Consider the following 20,184-nt stretch of genomic DNA (forward strand, 5'->3'; position numbering starts at 1 on the left):
CCAGGGAGTCATTATGAGTGAGTGAAAACTCCCCAAACCAACCAGTGCCTCCTGTCACCTCTGTGTAGTGTTGGTGGAGACCAGGGCTGTACGAGGTGGAGACGTCCTGGTTCTGTAGGACCTTGTTGCAAGACGGTGGGTTATTAGATAATTTCAACTTCCCGAGGCCTACAGAGAGACCCAGTGATAAGCAGGAGTGGACCTGGAGGACAGGGGGAGAAATAAGATGCTATTTATAGTCAATGGTTAATGGACTGCGTTTAATTGTGCCGTTAGTTCAGGCAGGACACAATGGGTACGTCCCAAGTCCCTTAAAATTACTGCTAACCACCTTACTTAGCCACCTTACCTAACTGTTTAGTCCCTTCCCACGGAAAACATGCAAGGAGTCAGGAGTTAGGAGTGAGGAGCAAGGATTGCTGATTAAGAGACATGAGACGGCCTTACTCTGAAGCGTCATGTAAAGCGACGTCCTTTTCTGATAACGTAGTCTAATTGATTATTATTGACTCACTTTACAGAAAGGGAAGAAGCAGAAAGATAAATAAATAAATCAATGGGCCTAAATGTGAATAGCAAAATAAATAAATACATTTCATGAATGAGCAAAATACAAACACAAGCCTAGTCAGGTAAGGCTGTTGCGAACAATGTCCCCAAAGTCTTTTAGCAGGCCAGCTGCATGTTCCATGTTCAACAAGTCTAGATATTCCTCCATCCATAATTCCCTGAAAAAACAGGCTGGTTTGTGTACTTTCCAGTTCATGAGAATTAATCTTTTAGTGGTAAGGCAACCCAAAGTCCAAAGCTGATCAACAATCATTCCAAAACTATCATCTGGTTTATGGCCGAGCAGGCATGCTGAAGGACAGACTGGAAAAATAACATTGAATAATTGTGACAATAGGGATGTTACCTCTAACCAGAGTGTTTTGACTGCTGGGCAGTCCCACAGCAAGTGGAGTAATGTACCACGGTTACCACAGTTGTGCCAGCATAAGTCTTGATAGTTATTGTCCATTTTGGATAATCTGACCGGTGTGATATATGCTCTACAAATAATCTTGTACTGTATAATCCTAAATCTGACACATTTAGAAGTGTACAAAGCTGATCTCCAGATTCTATTCCATTGAGAAGGAGTTAAGGATATATTGAGATCATGCTCCCAAGCCAGCTGAATAGGAGAATATGCATTAGGAATAGCTCTGAACATTAAACTATAAATATTAGAAACCATGCCTTTTGAGAATGTTGCCTTTTTCAGAAGCTGATCCCAGTCAGAGCATGAGGCTGGAGAGGCGCCCTCTTTACATTTCCTGTTTATAAACAGATGATATCTGTGCATATGTTAAAAATGATGAGTCTGTAATGCCAAACTGATTTTTAATTTGTTGAAAGGAAAGAAGAGTGTCACTAAAAATCTGACCAACTGAAACAATACCAAGTCTCTGCCACGTTTTGTTGTTTAAGGTGCCTGCACCCGATAAAAAGATGGGATTGCACCAAATAGGACACGATGGAAGAGAGAGCCCCTCGATGCCCAGTCTCCTGTGCCACTGCTTCACTATAGAGCAAGAAAACCTAATAATAATGTTATCTAGGAGAGGAGGAGGTCTGGGGCAGTACCACAGTGATAACAATGATATGTTTTTATGGCGAGACAAAATAGTTTTCTCCAGCCATTCCCAACTACCTACCAGGACGTCAAGTTTATAAGCCCATGTTAGTGGGTACCTTGCATTGTATGAAAGATAATACTGATATACATCTGGGACCCCTAACCCACCCCTGGATCTCGGTATACTTAACTTGTTAAGAGCAATTCTGGGTTTTTTATTATTCCAGAAGAATTGAATAAAAAGAGATTTGATGTCTCTAAACCAGCATTGAGGAAATTTGAGAGGAATAGATGTGATAATATGAATGAGTCTAGGTAAGACATTAATTTTCAATATTTCCATTCTTCCCCAGAGAGACAATGGTAAGGCTGTCCACCTGATGATGTCGTCCTTGATCAACTGGAGGATGCCGGGGCCATTTAGACTAAAGATTTTAGCAATAGGAGAAATTATATTTATCCCCAGATATTTCATTCCATTTGTCTTACAAATAAAAGGGGTGCCTTTTAAATCAGATTTAAATGTGTGAGAGTTGAGTGGGATTGCCACACTCTTGTTCCAATTAATCTTATAACCAGAAAAACTGCCGAATAGATTAACCAAACTGAGAACTGCAGGTGTGGAAGATGCTGGTTTACTTAAGGTGAGCAATATATCATCAGCATACATATTCAATTTAAAACTATGTCCAGGGAAATCCACACCATGTATATCAGTGCTGGCACATATTGCACATGCTAATGGTTCAAGAGCAATAATAAAAAGCAGGGGACTGACCGGGCAACCCTGCCTCACACCTCTTTGTAGAGGGAAAGGTTTTGAAAGTAAACCATTAGTTTTAACAGAGGAAAACGGGGCACTATAGAGGGCTTTAACGCCCCAAAACCCTGCTGCAGGGGAAAACATGTGAACAAGAAATTAGGAAGGGTGTCACTCTTGCATCAAAAGAAGAAGGGAATAACAAATAAACACTATTTACCAGAGGAAAAAATAGTAGCCTACATAAACACCGACAAAAACATAAACACATCGGCCGATTGGCCAATCCTGGCACAAAAGCCAGTTTTGGGGGCACAAGTTCCCATATCCACAATGATGCGGCGAAAACACGACTAGAACCCAGCTTCAAAATCCAACCTGTGACGTTGTGAGCTCCGTAACACCATGGGCACCACATTCCGGGATCAGTCAGAAAAACACTGGAAGATGTTTTTTCAAGTCATTTTCTGCATCCTTGGGCGAGGTGTAGGTAAACTTTTCCCCATTGATGGAGACAATGAGCGTTCCTGGGTAAACAATGCCAAATCGTACCCCGGCTTTGTGAAGCCGCTTCTTCACGTCGTTATATTGGGCACGTCTCCTCGATTCTTCTGCAGAGAAATCTTGATATAGCTACTGAAAAGCGCTGGCGTCCCCAGGTGAGCTGTTTTCTGGTGGCAGCTCTAATGATGTCTTGCTTGTCTCTCCAGCGCAGCAAGCGTAGGATGATGGGACGAGGTGGCTGGTCCGGATTTGGCATCGGCCTTGGTGTGCGATGCACACGGTCTATCTCCGGAGCCAGCTGGTCATTTGGTCGGTCTAGTATGTAGCGCAGGATATTGTCCAGTGCGCCATAGATATCGCCCGCCTCCATACCTTCTTTGAGCCCCACCAACCTTAAGTTGTTGCGGCGACTTCTGTTTTCCATATCATCCACTTTACGATGTAGCGTCTGAATCTGCTTGGTAGTTTGGGATAGTTCAGTGGAGGAGCTTTCTACCTTGTCCTCCAACTCTCCGATNAGGATTGTGCCACCCGCAATATGGTTCTTTGGGTGACTTTGTCACAGCATTGTCTGCTAAGTACTGCTCTATGGCTGCCTTCATCCCTGCCTTCTGTGTCTCATTTGGCACCAGCTCATACATTGGCCTGAGGGAGTATGAAACAATATCTGGGTGGTCCTTCAGGGTGCTCAGCCAATTCCTGTAGCCCAGGGAGTCATTATGAGTGAGTGAAAACTCCCCCAACCAACCATTGCCTCCTGCCACCTCTGTGTAGTGTTGGTGGAGACCAGAACTGTACGAGGTGGAGACGTCCTGGTTGTGTAGGACCTTGTTGCAATACTGTCGGTTACCAGATAATTTCAACTTCCCAAGGCCTACAGAGAGACCCAGTGATAAGCAGGAGTGGACCTGGAGGACAGGGGGAGAAATAAGATGCTATTTATAGTCAATGGTTAATGGACTGCATACCGTTAGTTCAGGCAGGAAATGATGTCAAGCTCAGCTCACATCCCAGCTACATCAGCTGATCTCAAACAGCCCAATCAACTGATTGATGGAAGGGAGTCAGCTGATAGATCACATGATTTCTTTCTATGCAACCAAGTGGTGAATCTCATTCAGAGCGCCCTATTCTTGCGTCTTCCCGCTTTAACGTGAATAACAAGCCAGGGGTCAGTGCTCCGGTTGGATCCAAACGGAGAGCCGGGGCTAGCTCAGGGGCTAGCGGAGGCTAACTGGCTGTGCTTTGCTCCGGTCAAGCTGCAGCTAACGCTCCGCTAGAAGCACCGGTTAGCCCTGGTTTCACTACAGGCAGATTCACCCGCTACAGGGGCGAGGAAATAAAACCTGACCAGCCAATCAGAGTGATCTCACTCACCGACAAGCTGATTTAACATGCTCAATCGGCCGAAAAGCCGCCGACGCCAAAGCCGAAGTGCCGATGGTTCGGGACACACCGCAAAAACTAGGGCGACAGACGCTCACCGACGGCCCGACTTTGGTTGACGGCTTGGTGTGTCAGGGCCTTTAGGCTTTCCATGTAGGCACATGGAAGGGCAGGGAGGTTTGCTCTCTCCACCTCATGGCTTTCCACACAGGCGCGTGGAAGATGCTTTCTGCGTAGGCCAGAGTAAAGGCAGAGAGGCCCCAGAACAGAGCCATACTGCCAAATAAAATACTGTAAATGGAAGTAAAGTGACTAGAGCATCATAATGCCTCACACTCACAAACACATTCACACTCCAGTGGTGGCAGTGTGTGCTGTACAGGCCTGTGTGCTACATGTACCTCACTTGATGAGAGTCCATTCAGTGAGGACAAACAGGTTCGTGCAGCTGTGACTCGCCTGAGTCGCCCCCCGAGGTAAACCTGAAATGAAGTACAGTGTTGTAGAGAAAGAAATATCTTCTTTTTTTAATTTGTGAAATAGATGTTTGTGTGTGTGTGTTTTTACCTGCCGAATGTAGTGTGTGCCATAGGTATGTATTAGCTCACTGTACAGAGCCCTGGTGGAGGAGTTGTAGAGATCCGGCAGCCTTGCCAAATCTTTACTGAACTCGGAGCTGAGGGGCGGTCTGCTTGACACACGGTAACTGGACACAGGGCAACAGATTAGTAAATTATCTTAAAAGAATAATTCACCTGCAAAATGACCATTTGTATATCAATTACTCACTGACTGTTGAGGAGAACATTTTTTCTCATTTGCCTCTGAGGTAAACCAGTTGTATGCTTAGTACTTCCCGAACCTCCACCTACAATTAGCAGAAGAGTAGCGTGCCTGATCACAAGCATACGTATGAGCTCCACTTGAACAGAGCTCAAATGCATTCAAACGTTCCCAGGCACGCAACTCAGCTGTGCATGAGACTGTTTGTACTGATGTGTTTTAAATCATAATGTTTTAGCGAAGTGCATGTGTTCATTCACTGAGCACAGACTTGGGTTATACTGCAGGCGTTGTGTAAGAGTTTACTTCAATTCATTAGGAATGTTCGCCTCTTTTGGATTTTCTGTTCACTGTGGAGGCACATGAGGAAAATGTTTCCTTCACGAATTCAAGGTAACTTGTGGTGCGTAAATGATATATCAATAAACATCCTTTAACAAACTTCACAGAAAAATCTTTGCAGGGGTCTTCACACCCTACCCATAGTGGCTGCAGGTGACCCTGTGAGTGCTGAAGAAGTAGCGGTCCTCTCTGGTCCTCTCTGTAGCAAACTTATACGCAGTGGAGCGTGTTCCTCCCACCTCCAGGTTGGCAGACACAAACTTATCGAAATTTAGGCCAAGCTAATGAAATGAAAATGAATAAATAAAAAAACCTCATTGACATTCACCCATAATGACCATGACAATGTGTATTAAATATAACCATTTATTTATAAAAAACATTTATTCACAAACACTTTTAAATGATACACTGGTACTTGTTCTGTTAGCTTTAAGGATTTACATCAGGGACACTTTATTTTAAAGTAAAGAGTCATGAAACTCATATACTGTATATGCATTGTATTTGGGCAGCAAGGTGCTCCAAAATCAAAACAGAACTTGCAATCTAGGGTTTTTATTTACTGTGATGTGTTTGTTTCTCCAGGGAAAAAGGTGATGCTCCAATGGTAAAATGCAAACAAGAAAAAACATCTACACATCTATCAATTACAACAATAATAATAATCAGCACTGGCTGTGATAAGTCTCCTACCTTCCAGTCCTTACTGTCCTGGGAGGTGTAAGTGTCTATCAGTGAGCTGTGGACACAAGTTACAGGAAAGAATCACCATTAAAGCTCCTTAATTTCAAAGGTCAGCATAGAGCAGTGGTTCCCAACTGGTGGGTCGCGAGATTGAATGACGGACAGCTACTTGACAGAGACAGCAAACTAGCTTGATGACATGTCCAAAACAAAAGTATGATGACGCATATATTAAACTGTGTGGACCTTGAACTGATGACTAAGAGGAAATCTGGACCCCATGGCTGGACCAGTTGGGAACCACTGGTATATAGTCTGTTAAGCTATGATTGAGACAGGAAACTGAGATATGTGATCTGTGGACAATAAATAGGGAGCTATATTTAAGGAGCCACAAGGCTATGTCCTCTTGCTCTTAAACGCTTGTGCATATCGACCAATCTTGAGGTTTTGGAGCAGGGGTGTAGCACAAAAATCTGGGCCCTATGCATAAGCAGTCCCTGTGGCCCCCCATGCTTCCTCGTTTGATCCATGTCTCTCTCACACACTAATTTAATTTGTTTCTTTTTCAAAGTCACTTTGCTTTCTTTCTTTTCTTTTTTTTTAAACCCCTACTTCCCCTTTTTGGGAGGTAAAGACATGACAGCGTACGTTGGTGCTCACTCTTTCAGTGTTGACTGCATTTAAAGACGAATCCTACTGTGGGGTGGACAAAGCCATTTTGTGCATTGAAGGGGTGAGAAGGCCTCCAAAGAGCCTCAGTTTTTTTATACAAAGTTCAGTCTTTCAACCAATTTATTGAACCAATTTCAATTTAGCTATGGCACAAGAAAGAAAAATCAGTCCCACATCTCCTGCAACTACAGCACCCCTGCTCTGGAGTGACAATAAAACATAAACATGGCTGATATACAATACCTAACGGATGTGTGCACACTGCTGTAGAGGTCAGCATTGCATCGGCTGAATGAGCGCCAGTCCACTGCAGAGACTGGCAGCTGAAAATAAAGTTAAGAAGACCATGATCAACATTCATGAATAAAGTTTGTGCAACAGGTAAAGATGCTGTAGAGTCCATATTTATTTATGAATTACCTTCTGGAGGCTGTCACCTTGAAGAGGGTTGGAGCAGAGAGTACAGGTGCCATCTGGGGTGAGGAAAGTCTTCACGTCCACCATGTAGGCTCCTTTACGCTGCAGGGTGACCACATCAAATCCCTCTCCCACCAGGTTGTGGCCTGGTACGAAGGGAGCAGACTGACACTGGCTGTGGTTCCCAATCCGACAGCCAAGAACAGGGGAGTGGTGCGACAGAAAGAGCAGGAGGCTCAGGTAGAGGAGGGGTGGGGTTGAAAAGGAGAGCATGGCTGGAGTCAGAGAGATACTGAAGTATTTCAGAGACAGACAAAAAGAGTAGAAAAGGAAATCAGTATCATTAAAGATATGCTATGCAGGATTTTCCTAAAAAACAATGTTCAGACTCATACTGAAGTAAAAAAAACAACAACAACAACAACAAAAAACAAGCAGCAATGTGTTTATAGATCAAAAATCAGACAGTTCCATAATATGCAATGAAAGTTAATAAAATGACTAGACAAAAATGGTAATTATAAATATTAGGTACACAATCTATGGAGGGGGTAACGATACAGGTGGCTGATAGGAGATGTAACCAAACAGTGAACAAGGGTAGCAGCACTCTGAGGTGTACGTGAAAGGCAATAACGATTATTTTTCATAGGAACATAAATCATAACATCATTGATGTGGGCCTTAAAAGACAGTGTACTGTGCAGGATGACGCCCGGACTGATGGATGGACTTTGGAGTTGTCAATTGAATGAATATGTAGTATATGAATATTTCTATGAATATAAATAGACACAAATACATTTACATAAACACACATCTATATTTTGATAATGAGATGTTTTTGAAAGCTTAAACAGAAGCTAGAAATTGGAACTTAAAGGTCGAGTGTGCAGGATTTAGTGGCATCTAGTGGTGAGGTTGCAGATTGCAACCAACTGAAACTTCTCCCAAGTGCCAAGCATGTTGCACAAATACAATGGCAGATGTGAAAAATGCAGATGGTCCTATCTAGAGCCAGTGTTTGGTTTGACCATTCTGGGCTACTCTAGAACAAGAGGACATATGTAGATATTAACAGCTCACTCTAAGGTAACAAAAACATGCCAATTTTCATTTTTGGGTGATTATAAGATATAGAGAATATAGTGATGAAAATTATAAACCATTTCTGGAAATATATTAACCTAAATCCTCCACACTGGACCTTTAAGATAATTCTGTCAAAAATAAATTATCTGCATGAATAAATACCCCTGAAGTAAATGGGCATTATTCATTTCTCTGAATATTAGTTTTGTACATGTTTGTTTTTGTTTTTTAACATTACCTCTTCAGCAGGGTCTCTCAAGTGCTGCAGTATATATATCTTTTTGGAGTTGACGAGAGTGTGCCAGCCAAAGATGCAGAGTGACTGTCAAGTCTGCAGATAACAGCAAAAAGGAGGGATAAAAATACATTTAAGACAGGCTTTGTTATAGTAAAACAGAATAAACAAACAAAAACAGCATTGAACACAGTCCATGACCCATTTTTAAAAACTGACATGTTCGGTTGGATTCCGTAAGCTTGAGGCTAAGTGCCTCAGACAGGGTAGAGAAGATGGAAAGCATCAAAAGACAGACTAACACTTGTTAATTTTAGTGTTTTGTTGGATCTTGCAGACAATGAGAGAAAAATATGAACTAATGCCAACCTTTACCCTAAAAGTTGAAGCTTTTGTTGTGTGCACACGATTGTGAGGAGTGTGTTTATCATCCTCATTGGATGCTGTTACTATCTGGTTGAGGAAGTAATGGCTCACTAAGTAACTGCTTGTTAATGTTTTACATTGTTCCATCTCGCCACGTGATAATGTGTTGTGTTAATTTTATGAGCAGTTTCTAGAAATATGACCCAAATAAAAAATTTGATATGTGTAGTGATATGCCTGTTCCTGGCAGTGCCACACCTTCCAACTATATCTGCACACAACGTTTATTATTGTTGTTGTTTTCTCATGTTGAGAGTAAGAATTGTTCTAGTATTGGCTGCGGGTGAAATACAGTGTTAAGATAAACTGATCACAGTGGAGAAAATTTCAGCACCTTTTTTTGGGACTGTAACAAATTTACCCGGAAGGTGTGGTGCAATTGTGATAACTTGAATATATCTTAAAGAAATATGACTTTTAGATGTTAATTCCTGAAGACCGACATAATGCAAGATTATTGTCAATTACTGTCATTCTATTGATACCCTCAACCACTACGTCACTGACTTTCAAGATTCCCACACACTACCGATGAATTTTTAAAAAACTTTCCATAATATTTTACCCCATTTCCCGGCAGTGGTTTGGTTGAGTGTTGGCTCACTTTCCTTCTGATATAATTATCAGAATCACTATCTGGTCTAGCGACACCAAGCGTGAGATATGTGCAGACGCTGGCAGTTTGTGAAGCGGACGTTTGGTTGTCTTGATACTTTTTCCCTTTAGCATGGCTGACCAGAGCAGCTTCACCCATGTTGCCAATGTCAGACGTTTTGGTGCAGACTCTACATGTGGCACAGCTTCGATCTGCCTCTGCCTTAGGCCATGTTGTTCAAAAACTATACATTATTTGTAGGAGCGTTTTACTAATTTTCTATTCACTTGGCACTTAATAATGAACTTAAATGAGGCACTAAGGCTCCCAAAGAACAGGTATGTAACCACTTAACAAAACTACATTATTTTGGAAAAATTTTTTAAACTTATTTTTATTTTTGCAACTGCAAGTGTCAAGTTCCCCAAGTCATCACCCAAGGATCTAATGAAGGAAAAATAGGTCTCCACATTATTATTATTGTACTTCCCAAGCTTTTGCAGGTAAGCAAACTCCTAGTGCTTGCTAACTTTACTTGTTCAACTGACATTTCCACCACCAACTAGCTGCATACACTAATGTGTATCATGTGATACTAGTGATATTTCAGTGGTCATGCAGCGCAGCACTAGATTTTTGCTAAGTAATACAGGGAATGTATTTTGCATAACGTTAGACATGTTTTGAGATTTTTATGAACAAACTTTTCTAAAACATTCTGTTGATATCAAACCATTTCGAGACCTGGAAAAGCCGTTTTTGTAATTTCATAACTCCAGGAATTTCATGACTGTAGGAAATGTGGACTTTGATTCATTTGTTCAGCATCAGAATAATTCACAGATGCTGTCTTGCCTCTGGTATGACTTTGACATTAGTAAATCCAACTGCAAACAGAATCACGCCCAATAAACACACCTGTCATCTGCATGATCCTCTCTCAGAAGGAGGGAGGCACAACTTAAGAAAACTACACAAATGACATGCAAACTGTGATTCCACTCTGGTGCACCTGCACTGATAAAGGAAAAAAGGACAAAATAATTCCTAATCTTCGCAAATCCACCCAATCCCAACATGCTATGTGGAGCTATAAACCTCAGAAGAATTCTAATGAAGTTTTTTGTCTTTTCATTGAATAAATTTCCAGCATCGGAGCCCAAATTATGCTCTCTGTCTACTGTATCATGCAGTGGTGCATCTTTGGTTTTAAGTCTTTAAAATTATTTAATCAGTCTGCTCTACTAAAAACTGTTGAGGATATTGTACTGAAACATTTTAAACAGTTTTCTACCTGTTCCAAATGCCCAAAAAGTTGAGGTTTCTGCTTCTCTTCCAGTCGTCACAATCAGAACCAGCAAGAGAAAGAGCCTTTGTTCTTTGATCGGGAATAAACAGAGGATGGAGCTTTTTATCCTATGAATTATCTCAATGGGGGTGATGAGGAAATAAAGGAAAAAAGGGAGTAACAAATCAGAAGAGATAAGGATAATAAAAACTAAGCAGATAATGCCCCTCGTGCCCAGGTTTAAGGAAATGACCTTGGAGTAAATTCCTGGGATATAAAAACAACAACAACAGAAGATAAACCCGCTTGTCAGAACGTGTCAAAAGAAAAATGCTGCCAACAGAATTCACTGGTTTTAAATTCCCCATATTATGCTCATTACACTTGTATTTGGGATTTCTAACATTAATGCTTTAATGGTCAAAAATACTTTATTTTTCTTATACTGTCTGCTTGAATATACCTGTATTCATCTTCCGTCTGAAGCTCTCCATATTTGTGTTCTGTCTCTTTAGGCCCCCTTCCAAAAAGAGTTCAGTCTGCTCTGACTGGTCAGTGTTTGCGGGTCTTGCACATTGTCTCCGTCTCGGAGTGTCACTCCGTTTGTGGTCACCTACACAGCTGAAGGGATAGGTGCAGGGGATGAACACAGCAGCAAGCTTTGGGACAAACGTCCCTCTCTGTGGCGGAAAGAGGAACTGTTGTAACTTTACGTAACCATGGAGAAAAATCAGGCTAATCCAATTTTATCTTCAGAAATTAGTATCAGTTTAAGCGTAGGCTAATATTTCACCGCTTTACCTTACTGTCTGGCAGCCTTCTCCGACAATAAACTGAGGCCACCACACTCCATTGACAAAAACAGTAATTATCGAACATGGTATTTGCTGGTTTACCAGGGCCTTGATCAGTTCATGTGTGTAGAAGTGAAAATATTCCAAATATAGCATGCTCTTACACTGATATTGATTTTTAAGATGACCAAACAAGATTTTACTCTGACTTGGTTTATCATAGATGCTTGCAAAGCAGGACAGTAGGCCTTCAAAAAATAAGTACAGCAGAAATGTCAGATAGATCAGGCCACCATGTTTAAGTATATATCCCTTAACGTAACAAAATTATCAAGTTTGTTGATTATCTCTGCAATTCATATCTACTGGGAAGTCATCACAGTGATTGGGTCTATATAGTTGTGACATCATAACTTTTCTGTGGAGTGAGTGTTTTGATACTTTCTGTCACAGTGTGTATTCCTGGCCTGTCATTCATGCCAGTCACTCCACTCATTTGGTAAATTTCCACTCACTCTGCCTCGTTTCAACTCCCACCTGCCAGCCAATCACCTGTCAACACATATCCTGCCTCTACTGTTCCACCATGCCCACCTCATCTAGGCAACTCAGTTCACCTGCTCCTGATTTCACTCTGTCAGTACATATATATACTCCAGCCTCACAGACTCTCATTGCTAGATTGTTCTTTGTCATTCTCATAGAAGACTCTCTAGCGTTTACTCTTGGACTGACTCCTCGTTGCTGACCCTGCCTGTATCCGACTCTCCTGCTTTGCCTGCTTCCTGGAAAACTCCTCAGCCTTCTGTCCCCAACCACAAGTTCTGCTTCTGCGTTCCTAGTGTCTGTTCGTCTGTTCCCCTCGGCTTTGTGGAGTCTTTCCCTGACAACTGTACATGAGTTTTGCTGATCGGCTGCCTGTGTTTTTCCTGGCTGAGGAGTGATTCGCTGTGTGGCCACATACACCACCTTTCTGCCACGGAGATTACTCATATTCGTTGCTGGCTGCTTGAATCCTCTACTCGCCTGATGACGTCTCCTGTTTAATCCCTCATGGTACTGCTGCACATAATTGAATGGTTTGGTGTGTGTGTGCATCCAGCAGACGCCAGAGACTCTCCGGCTTTCTGCTTCAGCATGGCTCGCCAGAGCTTTTGGACTGAGCCTGTGCCTCAGGAACTTTTTCACTGTTTCACTTGCCTGCTTGATCTGTATTTTGCAAAGTGATTCATTAAAGACTGTTACAAACGGATATAACTTAAGAGGTTGTAACATTTTAGATGCTTTGCAAATTGCAATTCTAAATCGGTGAGTTTTTGAGCTCTGAAGACACTTAAAGTACTTGATGACACAGCTGGTGTTTTCACAGGCTTTATTTGCATGAGAAAGGACACAAAAATGCTGCTCTTATAGTAGACATTACAAAGATTTTAACCGTAACCGTAAAGACATATTCTGTGACTCAAATAAAAACCAAAGGATAATCCCACCACCAAAATTCCAAACTGAAACCTACGATTATACCTATGGTTTAATTAACAACTAAATCTCAATTATTTCATAATTAATGTTGGTAAAAACAAGCACAAAACAGCCTGTTTTGGTCACAATCAGGTCTTTTTTTTGTGTCAAAAACTTCAGTTTCGTAATACAAATTTACCTCTAATTTAACCCCACTGCCAAACACAATGCTGACAGCGAATGTCTCCAAAAAACCCTTGAATTGTGTTCAATGAAAGTAATCAACATATTCTGATGAAAGAAGTGAGCAGCACACCCTAAATGTGTCTCTCACTGTGGAGATGGTTTGTACTGGTTGCACTTGTCTCCAGTGAAGTGATGGTCGCAGGTCAGAGTGTACTTGAATTGGAAGGCACCTTTTTTAGTGGGGCACACATGTGTGTGAGTCCCCTGCCTCAGGTATTTCACACATGATCCAAGACGATCATCCTTGCTCACGTCCTTGTCCCAGGCCTCGACCTTCAGACCCAAGTGTGTGTCCATCTTCATAAAGATTAAAGAGGAAAAAAAGTTATTTATAAATATATCCTTTAAGTGTCAAATTTGATCTACTAAGCAATTAATCTGATTCTGAACACTATGTATATGCACTCCTGCAAAATGCTTATAGTGGTCCTAATGAAGCCTGAGAAGATTTACTGACCTTGCCCAGATTATACTGAACATTCCAGTAAGGGCTGTTCGACTTGACCACATGAGTCCTGCGGTAGCTGGAACCGAACCACAGCTGAGCATACCTGTTAATTGGATAAAGAGGGCAAAAATAAAATAAATTAGGCTAATTAATTCACATTTGTCTTTGATAAATCATGTTCATAGTGCCCACTGTGCCAAGACCTCAACCCTCTCCCTCTTTTTCTACGTACGTGTCAGTCTTGCTAAATAGATCTCCTTTCAGACCCCAGGCTCTGACAACAGTCACCACCAGTGTTCCTCTCCAGGCCTGTTTAGNAGCTGGAACCGAACCACAGCTGAGCATACCTGTTAATTGGATAAAGAGGGCAAAAATAAAATAAATTAGGCTAATTAATTCACATTTGTCTTTGATAAATCATGTTCATAGTGCCCACTGTGCCAAGACCTCAACCCTCTCCCTCTTTTTCTACGTACGTGTCAGTCTTGCTAAATAGATCTCCTTTCAGACCCCAGGCTCTGACAACAGTCACCACCAGTGTTCCTCTCCAGGCCTGTTTAGGACAGCAGTTGGAGGCCAGGTTAGGGTCACTGTTTCCACAGTAAGGTGGGCTAGGTGGGGGGCTGANGTCACTGTTTCCACAGTAAGGTGGGCTAGGTGGGGGGCTGAGGGCGTTTTCTCTTAAGTACTGTTCTGTGGCAGCCTTCAGTCCTGTTCTTTTTGACCCGTATGTCACCAGCTGGTAAAGTGGTCTGAGGGAATACTGAACAACGTCAGGGTGATCCTTGAGGCTTTTCAGCCACTTTTGGTAGCCCAGGGAGTCGTTATGGCTGAGAGAAAACTCACCCACCCAACCCCTACCTCCTACCACCTCAGTGTGGTGTTGGTGGAGACCAGAGCTGTAAGACGTGGACACGTCCTGGTTCTGTAGGACTTTGTTGCAAGAGTTATAATTTGCATTCAGTTTGTTTTTCCCCAGGCCTACTTTGACACCCTGTGATAAGCAGGAGTGCACCTAGATGAAAGGAGAGGATATTATATGTTATTTGTGATACAAAATGTGTTTACTGCCTTCCCTTGACATGTGTGCTACCTGGTCTGAGGAGAGTCCATTCAGTGAGGACAAACAGGTACGTGCAGCTGTGACTCGCCTGAATCGCCCCCCAAGATTAACCTGAAATTACATACGATAAAATGTTGACACAAAAATATTTATTCCTGTGAAGTAAGAAAATAAAAGAGATGTTTGTGTGTGTGTGTGTGTGTTTTAACCTGGCGGATAAAATGTGTGCCATAGGTATCTATGAATTGTCTGTACAGGCCCATTGTGAAGGGGTTGTAGTAACTGGGCAGTCTCTTCAAATCGTTGAGGAACTCTTTACTGAGGGGCGGTGTGTTCGACACACGGTAACTAAACACAAAAAGAAAAAATAGCAAGTTAACTCTGCTTCTAAATTACATGACAGATCTGACATTGTCTGGGGATGTGGCTGCAGATCTTCACACCTTACCTATAATGTCTACAGGTGGCACGGTGTGTGCTGAAGGTGAAGCGGTCCTCTTGGCTCCTGGCTGTAGCAAAGTCATACACAGCAGAACGTGTTCCCCCCACCTCCAGGTTGACAGACTTATTGAAATCCAGTCCAAACTGATAAAAAAGGGAAGCATTAGCTACTTGATGTGCCAACATAGAACGTGATGCAAATCAGTTAATGGTCAGTTCAGCTAAATTACAAATAGCTTATTGTCCAACTCACTAGTGATAACATGTAGCCATGAAGATAGTTTTGGTTTTATCCAATGGAGGCGTAAAAAAGAAGTAAAAAATTGACTGGGCAGATAGAAAGGGCAGAAAGGGGAGAACATGCAACAAAGGGCCACAGGTCAAACTGGAAAACAGACTGCTGCTCAGTCTACATGTGCTGCACACCTCTACCAGTTGAGCTACCAGCTGCCATCCACCTTGTGACCATTGAGAGGTCTATAAAAGGTTGCTTTTAGTGCTCAAAGCAATGAAAAAAAAAGAAATTGGAAAATGTATATCCACAAACAATATCCTGGTTACTCAGGATAATAATAAACTAGGTGCTTCCCAGACAGTGAATCCAATCAATCCAGTGATTTTGCTTTATTGTCAGAAAAAAATCTGAAATTTGTCTTGTGTCCCAGGACATCAACTGTTTCACATTAATACAAAAATAAAAACAACATCCAAACAACAAAACCCTAACACTATGAAAAGTGGACGCAGTGCAACATGTTAATCATTCCTATTACATTAGTGTTCGACCCAGGTGCACTGAGGCTACTTAGAAGCCATACTTTAATTTCATAAGTTGACAGACTGAGGAAATGAGTTCCTCAACCTGTTCAGTTGAGCCTGTGGGACTCTAAATCCTCAGTGTGATGGTATTTTTTAAATAACGTGTAAAATGTGTGAAATGACTCTCTGTTTATGGAACAAATAATTCCATATGAATATACTACACTATCTCAAGTCAGGTTAAATGAATACAGCACATTAAAACAAAAGTAATTTGTCTTTCTGTGAAACGTTCCTACCTTCCAGTCATAACTGTCCTGATAGGTGACTGTTTTGACCAGTGAGCTGTGGACACAAAATACTCAACATTAATTTTGTTTAGATTTCTTTTTCCTACAGAAAATAAAAAGACATCAGTAATAATTACTAAAGGTGGCGGATATTGAGAAGTATTGACTGAACTGGAGCAATATGTTAAAATGTAAAAAAGGTTACAAATCTCTGAGTGGTAATGATTTCTATAGCACAGGATACCTGACGGAGGTGTGGTAACTGCTGTAGACATGAGTACTGCATCTGCTGAATGCACGCCAGTCCACTGCAGACATTGGCAGCTGAAAGTAAAAGGTGAGAACATGTTTAACATGTTAACAATGTGTGTGTCAGAGTGTGTGAGTGTGTCTTTCTGCCTTGCTGATTTAAATTACTTTCTGCAGCCTGTTGCCTTGAAGAGGGTTGGCGCAGAGAGTACAGGTGCCATCTGGGGCGAGGAAAGTGTTCACGTCAACCACATAGGCTCCTTTACGCCGCAGGGTGACCACATCAAATCCCTCCCCTACCAGGTTGTGGCCTGGTATGAAGGGAGCAGACTGGCACTGGCTGCTGGTCCCAGTCTGACAGCCGAGAACAAGGGAGTGGTGTGACAGAAAGAGCAGGAGACTCAGGTAGAGGAGGGGTGGAGTTGAAAAGGAGAGTATGACTGGAGTCAGAGAGATACTGAAGTATTTCAGAGAGAGACAAAGAGAGTAGAAAAGGAAATCAGTCAGTAGAATTTAAGCTGTAATGTAATTAACTAGAACTGCAAATTTTCTGGCGAATAGACTTAGTGAGTATTTCTGTTTCTTCCATGACACTCTATGGGGATGAAAATGTCATTTTAAGCTGTTATTATTTCATAACATTAACACTATACAGTTACTACTAAACTTGCAGTTTACACTGTGTGTGTGTGTGTGTGTGTGTGTGACAGTCTCTGGAAGTCTGCAATTTGTCTGTCTGTTCATTTGCATAAATCTTGACCATATATTTAAAAATGAAGGTTCTGTTTCTGGCACATGGTCAGGCTTTTCAGTTTATGACATGGTTAGCAGATGTCAAACCTGTCCAGGCGCAGTATGCTATTCAAAAGCCTGATCTGTGTGGTTAGAGCCTCTGCAGTGAAGTCAATACAAGTTTAGGAGTGCTAAGGGATCCTGGTGATGCAGCCACTAGTATTTGTCTTCAATAAGTCAACATGTAACCCAAAAAACAAACAAGCAAACAAACAAACAAAAAAAACCTACATTAGTTTTCTAGAAATATATCAAAAATCCTTAAATGGTCAGTTTACACAATTTTAAAAAATTAAATTTTTAATACTAAAATCAATCAATAAAAAATTGAGGTGGCTGAAATCTCAGAGCGATATCTCAAAATCTTTGCAAATAAAATAAACTTCCACCCAAACCAAACTTATTTTTGTTGAAACGTTGATTATTTATGAAAAGCAAGATTACCTGTTCAGGCCTCAGCAGAGTTTCTCACAGACTTCTCGTGGTGTGGCTCTAACAAGTGAGCTGGAGATGAGGAGGGTGTGTTAGCCGAGGATGTGGTGACACTGTCGATTCTGCAGGTTAACAGCACTTTTATACAGTGTGTCGCGTGAGGAGGGGTTATTATTCTCAGAGACACTGCATGTGCCAAGAATAAAAATAAAACTTAAACAGGACAAACCACATTGCACCTTTCGGGGAAATGGGGCTGCAAAGATCACATCTTCCCGTAAATTTGGATTGACAAGCTTGAGTTGAGAAACTGAAATTGTACTATTCAGCCTCCATCCTCGATTAATCCTGGCAAATGTTATGAATTACAGGTTTTATGGCATAAATTCTTGACATGCAATGACATCTGAAATTGGAATTAGACTCTTAAATTATAAAAATCTGATTTATGAGGGAATTTAGTTTTGATTTCCAATTCTAGATTTAGGTTGAAAAAATATATAAAATATATTTCTTTTTGGCATAAACGTTTAATACAGAAGGTTAAAACAGGATCAGAAAGCATTCAGGTGAAGAAAGTTTGTTTTTTCAAACTAGAGTTAATCCATTGAATCTGGGTTTTCCTTTGCAATGTGTAGCATGACTTTGGAGAAATCCCATCACGAAAGAACAATGAGTGGGTGTTTGTTGGGGTGACTGAGTGTATGTTGACACTGAGCCAGAAGACTATTTTGAAGATTTAATTTGCAATTTTCAAACTCAAAATGATCCAAAATATACATTATAATTTTCTCTCTAAGACATATCTGGTCCAGCACTGAGGAAAACAGAGCTGTCTTCTTGTCAAACTCTGCTCTGCACTCATAATTTAGGTATCTACAACGCATGAGGGAGTTTGCACCACACTGACTTCTCTATTGTAAATGATTCAGAGTCTGGGGGGTGGTCAGCCATGCTAGCATTAATCTCCATTAACAGATACTGCATATGTTTGCAGAATTTGTAGGTGATGGGACAAGACTTTGGTATCTGAAGTGTCTTGGTTTCCATTTGTAGTCCGTTTGTAGAATTACAATCAACACATCGCCTATCATCTGACAATGATTTAGCTTTAAGACTAGACTTAAGACTTTCCTCTTCGATAAAGCTTTTAGTTAGGGCTGGCTCAGGCTTGCCTTCGACCAGCCCCTAGTTAGACTGACATAGACCTAGTCTGCTGGGAGACCTCCTATAATACACCAAGCACCTTCTCTCTCTCTCTCTCTCTCTCTCTCTCTCTTCCTCAGTTTCTGAAAAGTTGGCACTTCTTCATTTGCTAACACCCATGTCCTATTACTGCATATCGCTGCTTCCTCTCCAGAGCCTTTGTGCTCCACTGTCTCGCAGGCTCCTTTGAATTGCAGCTACACCTGGATGGTGTATCGTGGTTGTGTTGCTGCCGTGGTCCTGCCAGATGCCTCCTATATGATTATTGTCACATACATATGCTATCATATAGTATACATACCTACAACATATACAACCAAATTATTATTATATAATAATAATAATTATTATGGATCACTGTAAATTTATTATGTTGATCTGTTCTGTACGACATCTATTGGACATCTGTCCATCCTGGAAGAGGGATCCCTTCTACCATTTATTTCCCTGTTAAAGGGTTTTTTGGGGAGTTTTTCCTTATCCGCTGCGAGGGTCCAAGAACAGAAGGATGTCGTATGCTGTAAAGCCCTGTGAGGCAAATTGTGATTTGTGATATTGGGCTTTATAAATCAAATTGAACTGAACTGAACTGATTTGAATTGGAATGCCTTGTCGCTCTGTACAGACATCCATGGCTGCAGAGGATACGTCTGAATGACTTTGATGATTCCCTTACTTTTCCATTAGTGGTACCATGTGGTCACATTTCTGTTTTTTATTGAAATATCTCAACAACTATTTGATGTATTGCTGTAAAATTCTGTACAGACATTCATGTCCCCTATAGGACGATTGGCAAAAACTTCGATCTTTTGACTTTCAATCAGGTCAATTTTTTTTTAGCATGTTAGCATTTTGATGTGTGCACCTCTGTGCCTAAAAAGGCAACAACCTCACAGAGCTGCTTTGGGTGTAGACTCTTAGTCTTGATTCTTCCGGTGTCTCAAGAGTATACCATTTTCTTTTTGCAGTGGACATTTAAATATGACTTCACTAAAGGGTCACGTAAGTAATTGAGTTATTACTTAAGTAGAAGTACCAATTCAACAATGTAGCTAGAATTATCACCTTGTGGTTGTGTGCCTCTGTGAACAAGTTGAATCAAGTCGCAGTTACAGTTTATAGTCATGTCTGCTCAGACTCATATGTAGCCAGTTGCTGTAAAGAAACTATATTGTTTTAACTGCAATGT

The 20,184-nt window shown here is 41.3% G+C and overlaps 2 protein-coding genes across 2 annotated transcripts; both read right to left on the reverse strand.

Moving 5' to 3' along the window:
* Positions 1 to 3,361: 3,361 nt before the first annotated feature.
* LOC126390767 (perforin-1-like) lies at positions 3,362 to 10,902 on the reverse strand. Its single transcript, XM_050045213.1, has 9 exons — positions 10,818 to 10,902; positions 8,506 to 8,598; positions 7,179 to 7,467; positions 7,002 to 7,081; positions 6,093 to 6,138; positions 5,535 to 5,677; positions 4,839 to 4,977; positions 4,673 to 4,753; positions 3,362 to 3,793 (listed from the first exon to the last, which is right to left on the reverse strand). Exons 3-9 carry the CDS (start codon positions 7,446 to 7,448, stop codon positions 3,362 to 3,364), a joined length of 1,191 nt encoding a protein of 396 aa, XP_049901170.1. The 5' UTR covers positions 7,449 to 7,467; positions 8,506 to 8,598; positions 10,818 to 10,902.
* A 2,494-nt stretch (positions 10,903 to 13,396) lies between these two features.
* On the reverse strand, positions 13,397 to 18,740 carry LOC126390770 (perforin-1-like). The gene is made up of 10 exons (XM_050045219.1): positions 18,697 to 18,740; positions 16,731 to 17,019; positions 16,558 to 16,637; positions 16,323 to 16,368; positions 15,272 to 15,408; positions 15,033 to 15,171; positions 14,854 to 14,934; positions 14,237 to 14,775; positions 13,770 to 13,863; positions 13,397 to 13,609 (listed from the first exon to the last, which is right to left on the reverse strand). The coding sequence occupies exons 1-10, from the start codon at positions 18,738 to 18,740 to the stop codon at positions 13,397 to 13,399; spliced, it is 1,662 nt and encodes a 553-aa protein (XP_049901176.1).
* Positions 18,741 to 20,184: the final 1,444 nt, after the last annotated feature.

This window comes from Epinephelus moara, chromosome 5 (genome assembly GCF_006386435.1).
Source record: "Epinephelus moara isolate mb chromosome 5, YSFRI_EMoa_1.0, whole genome shotgun sequence".
Taxonomy (NCBI): domain Eukaryota; kingdom Metazoa; phylum Chordata; class Actinopteri; order Perciformes; family Serranidae; genus Epinephelus; species Epinephelus moara.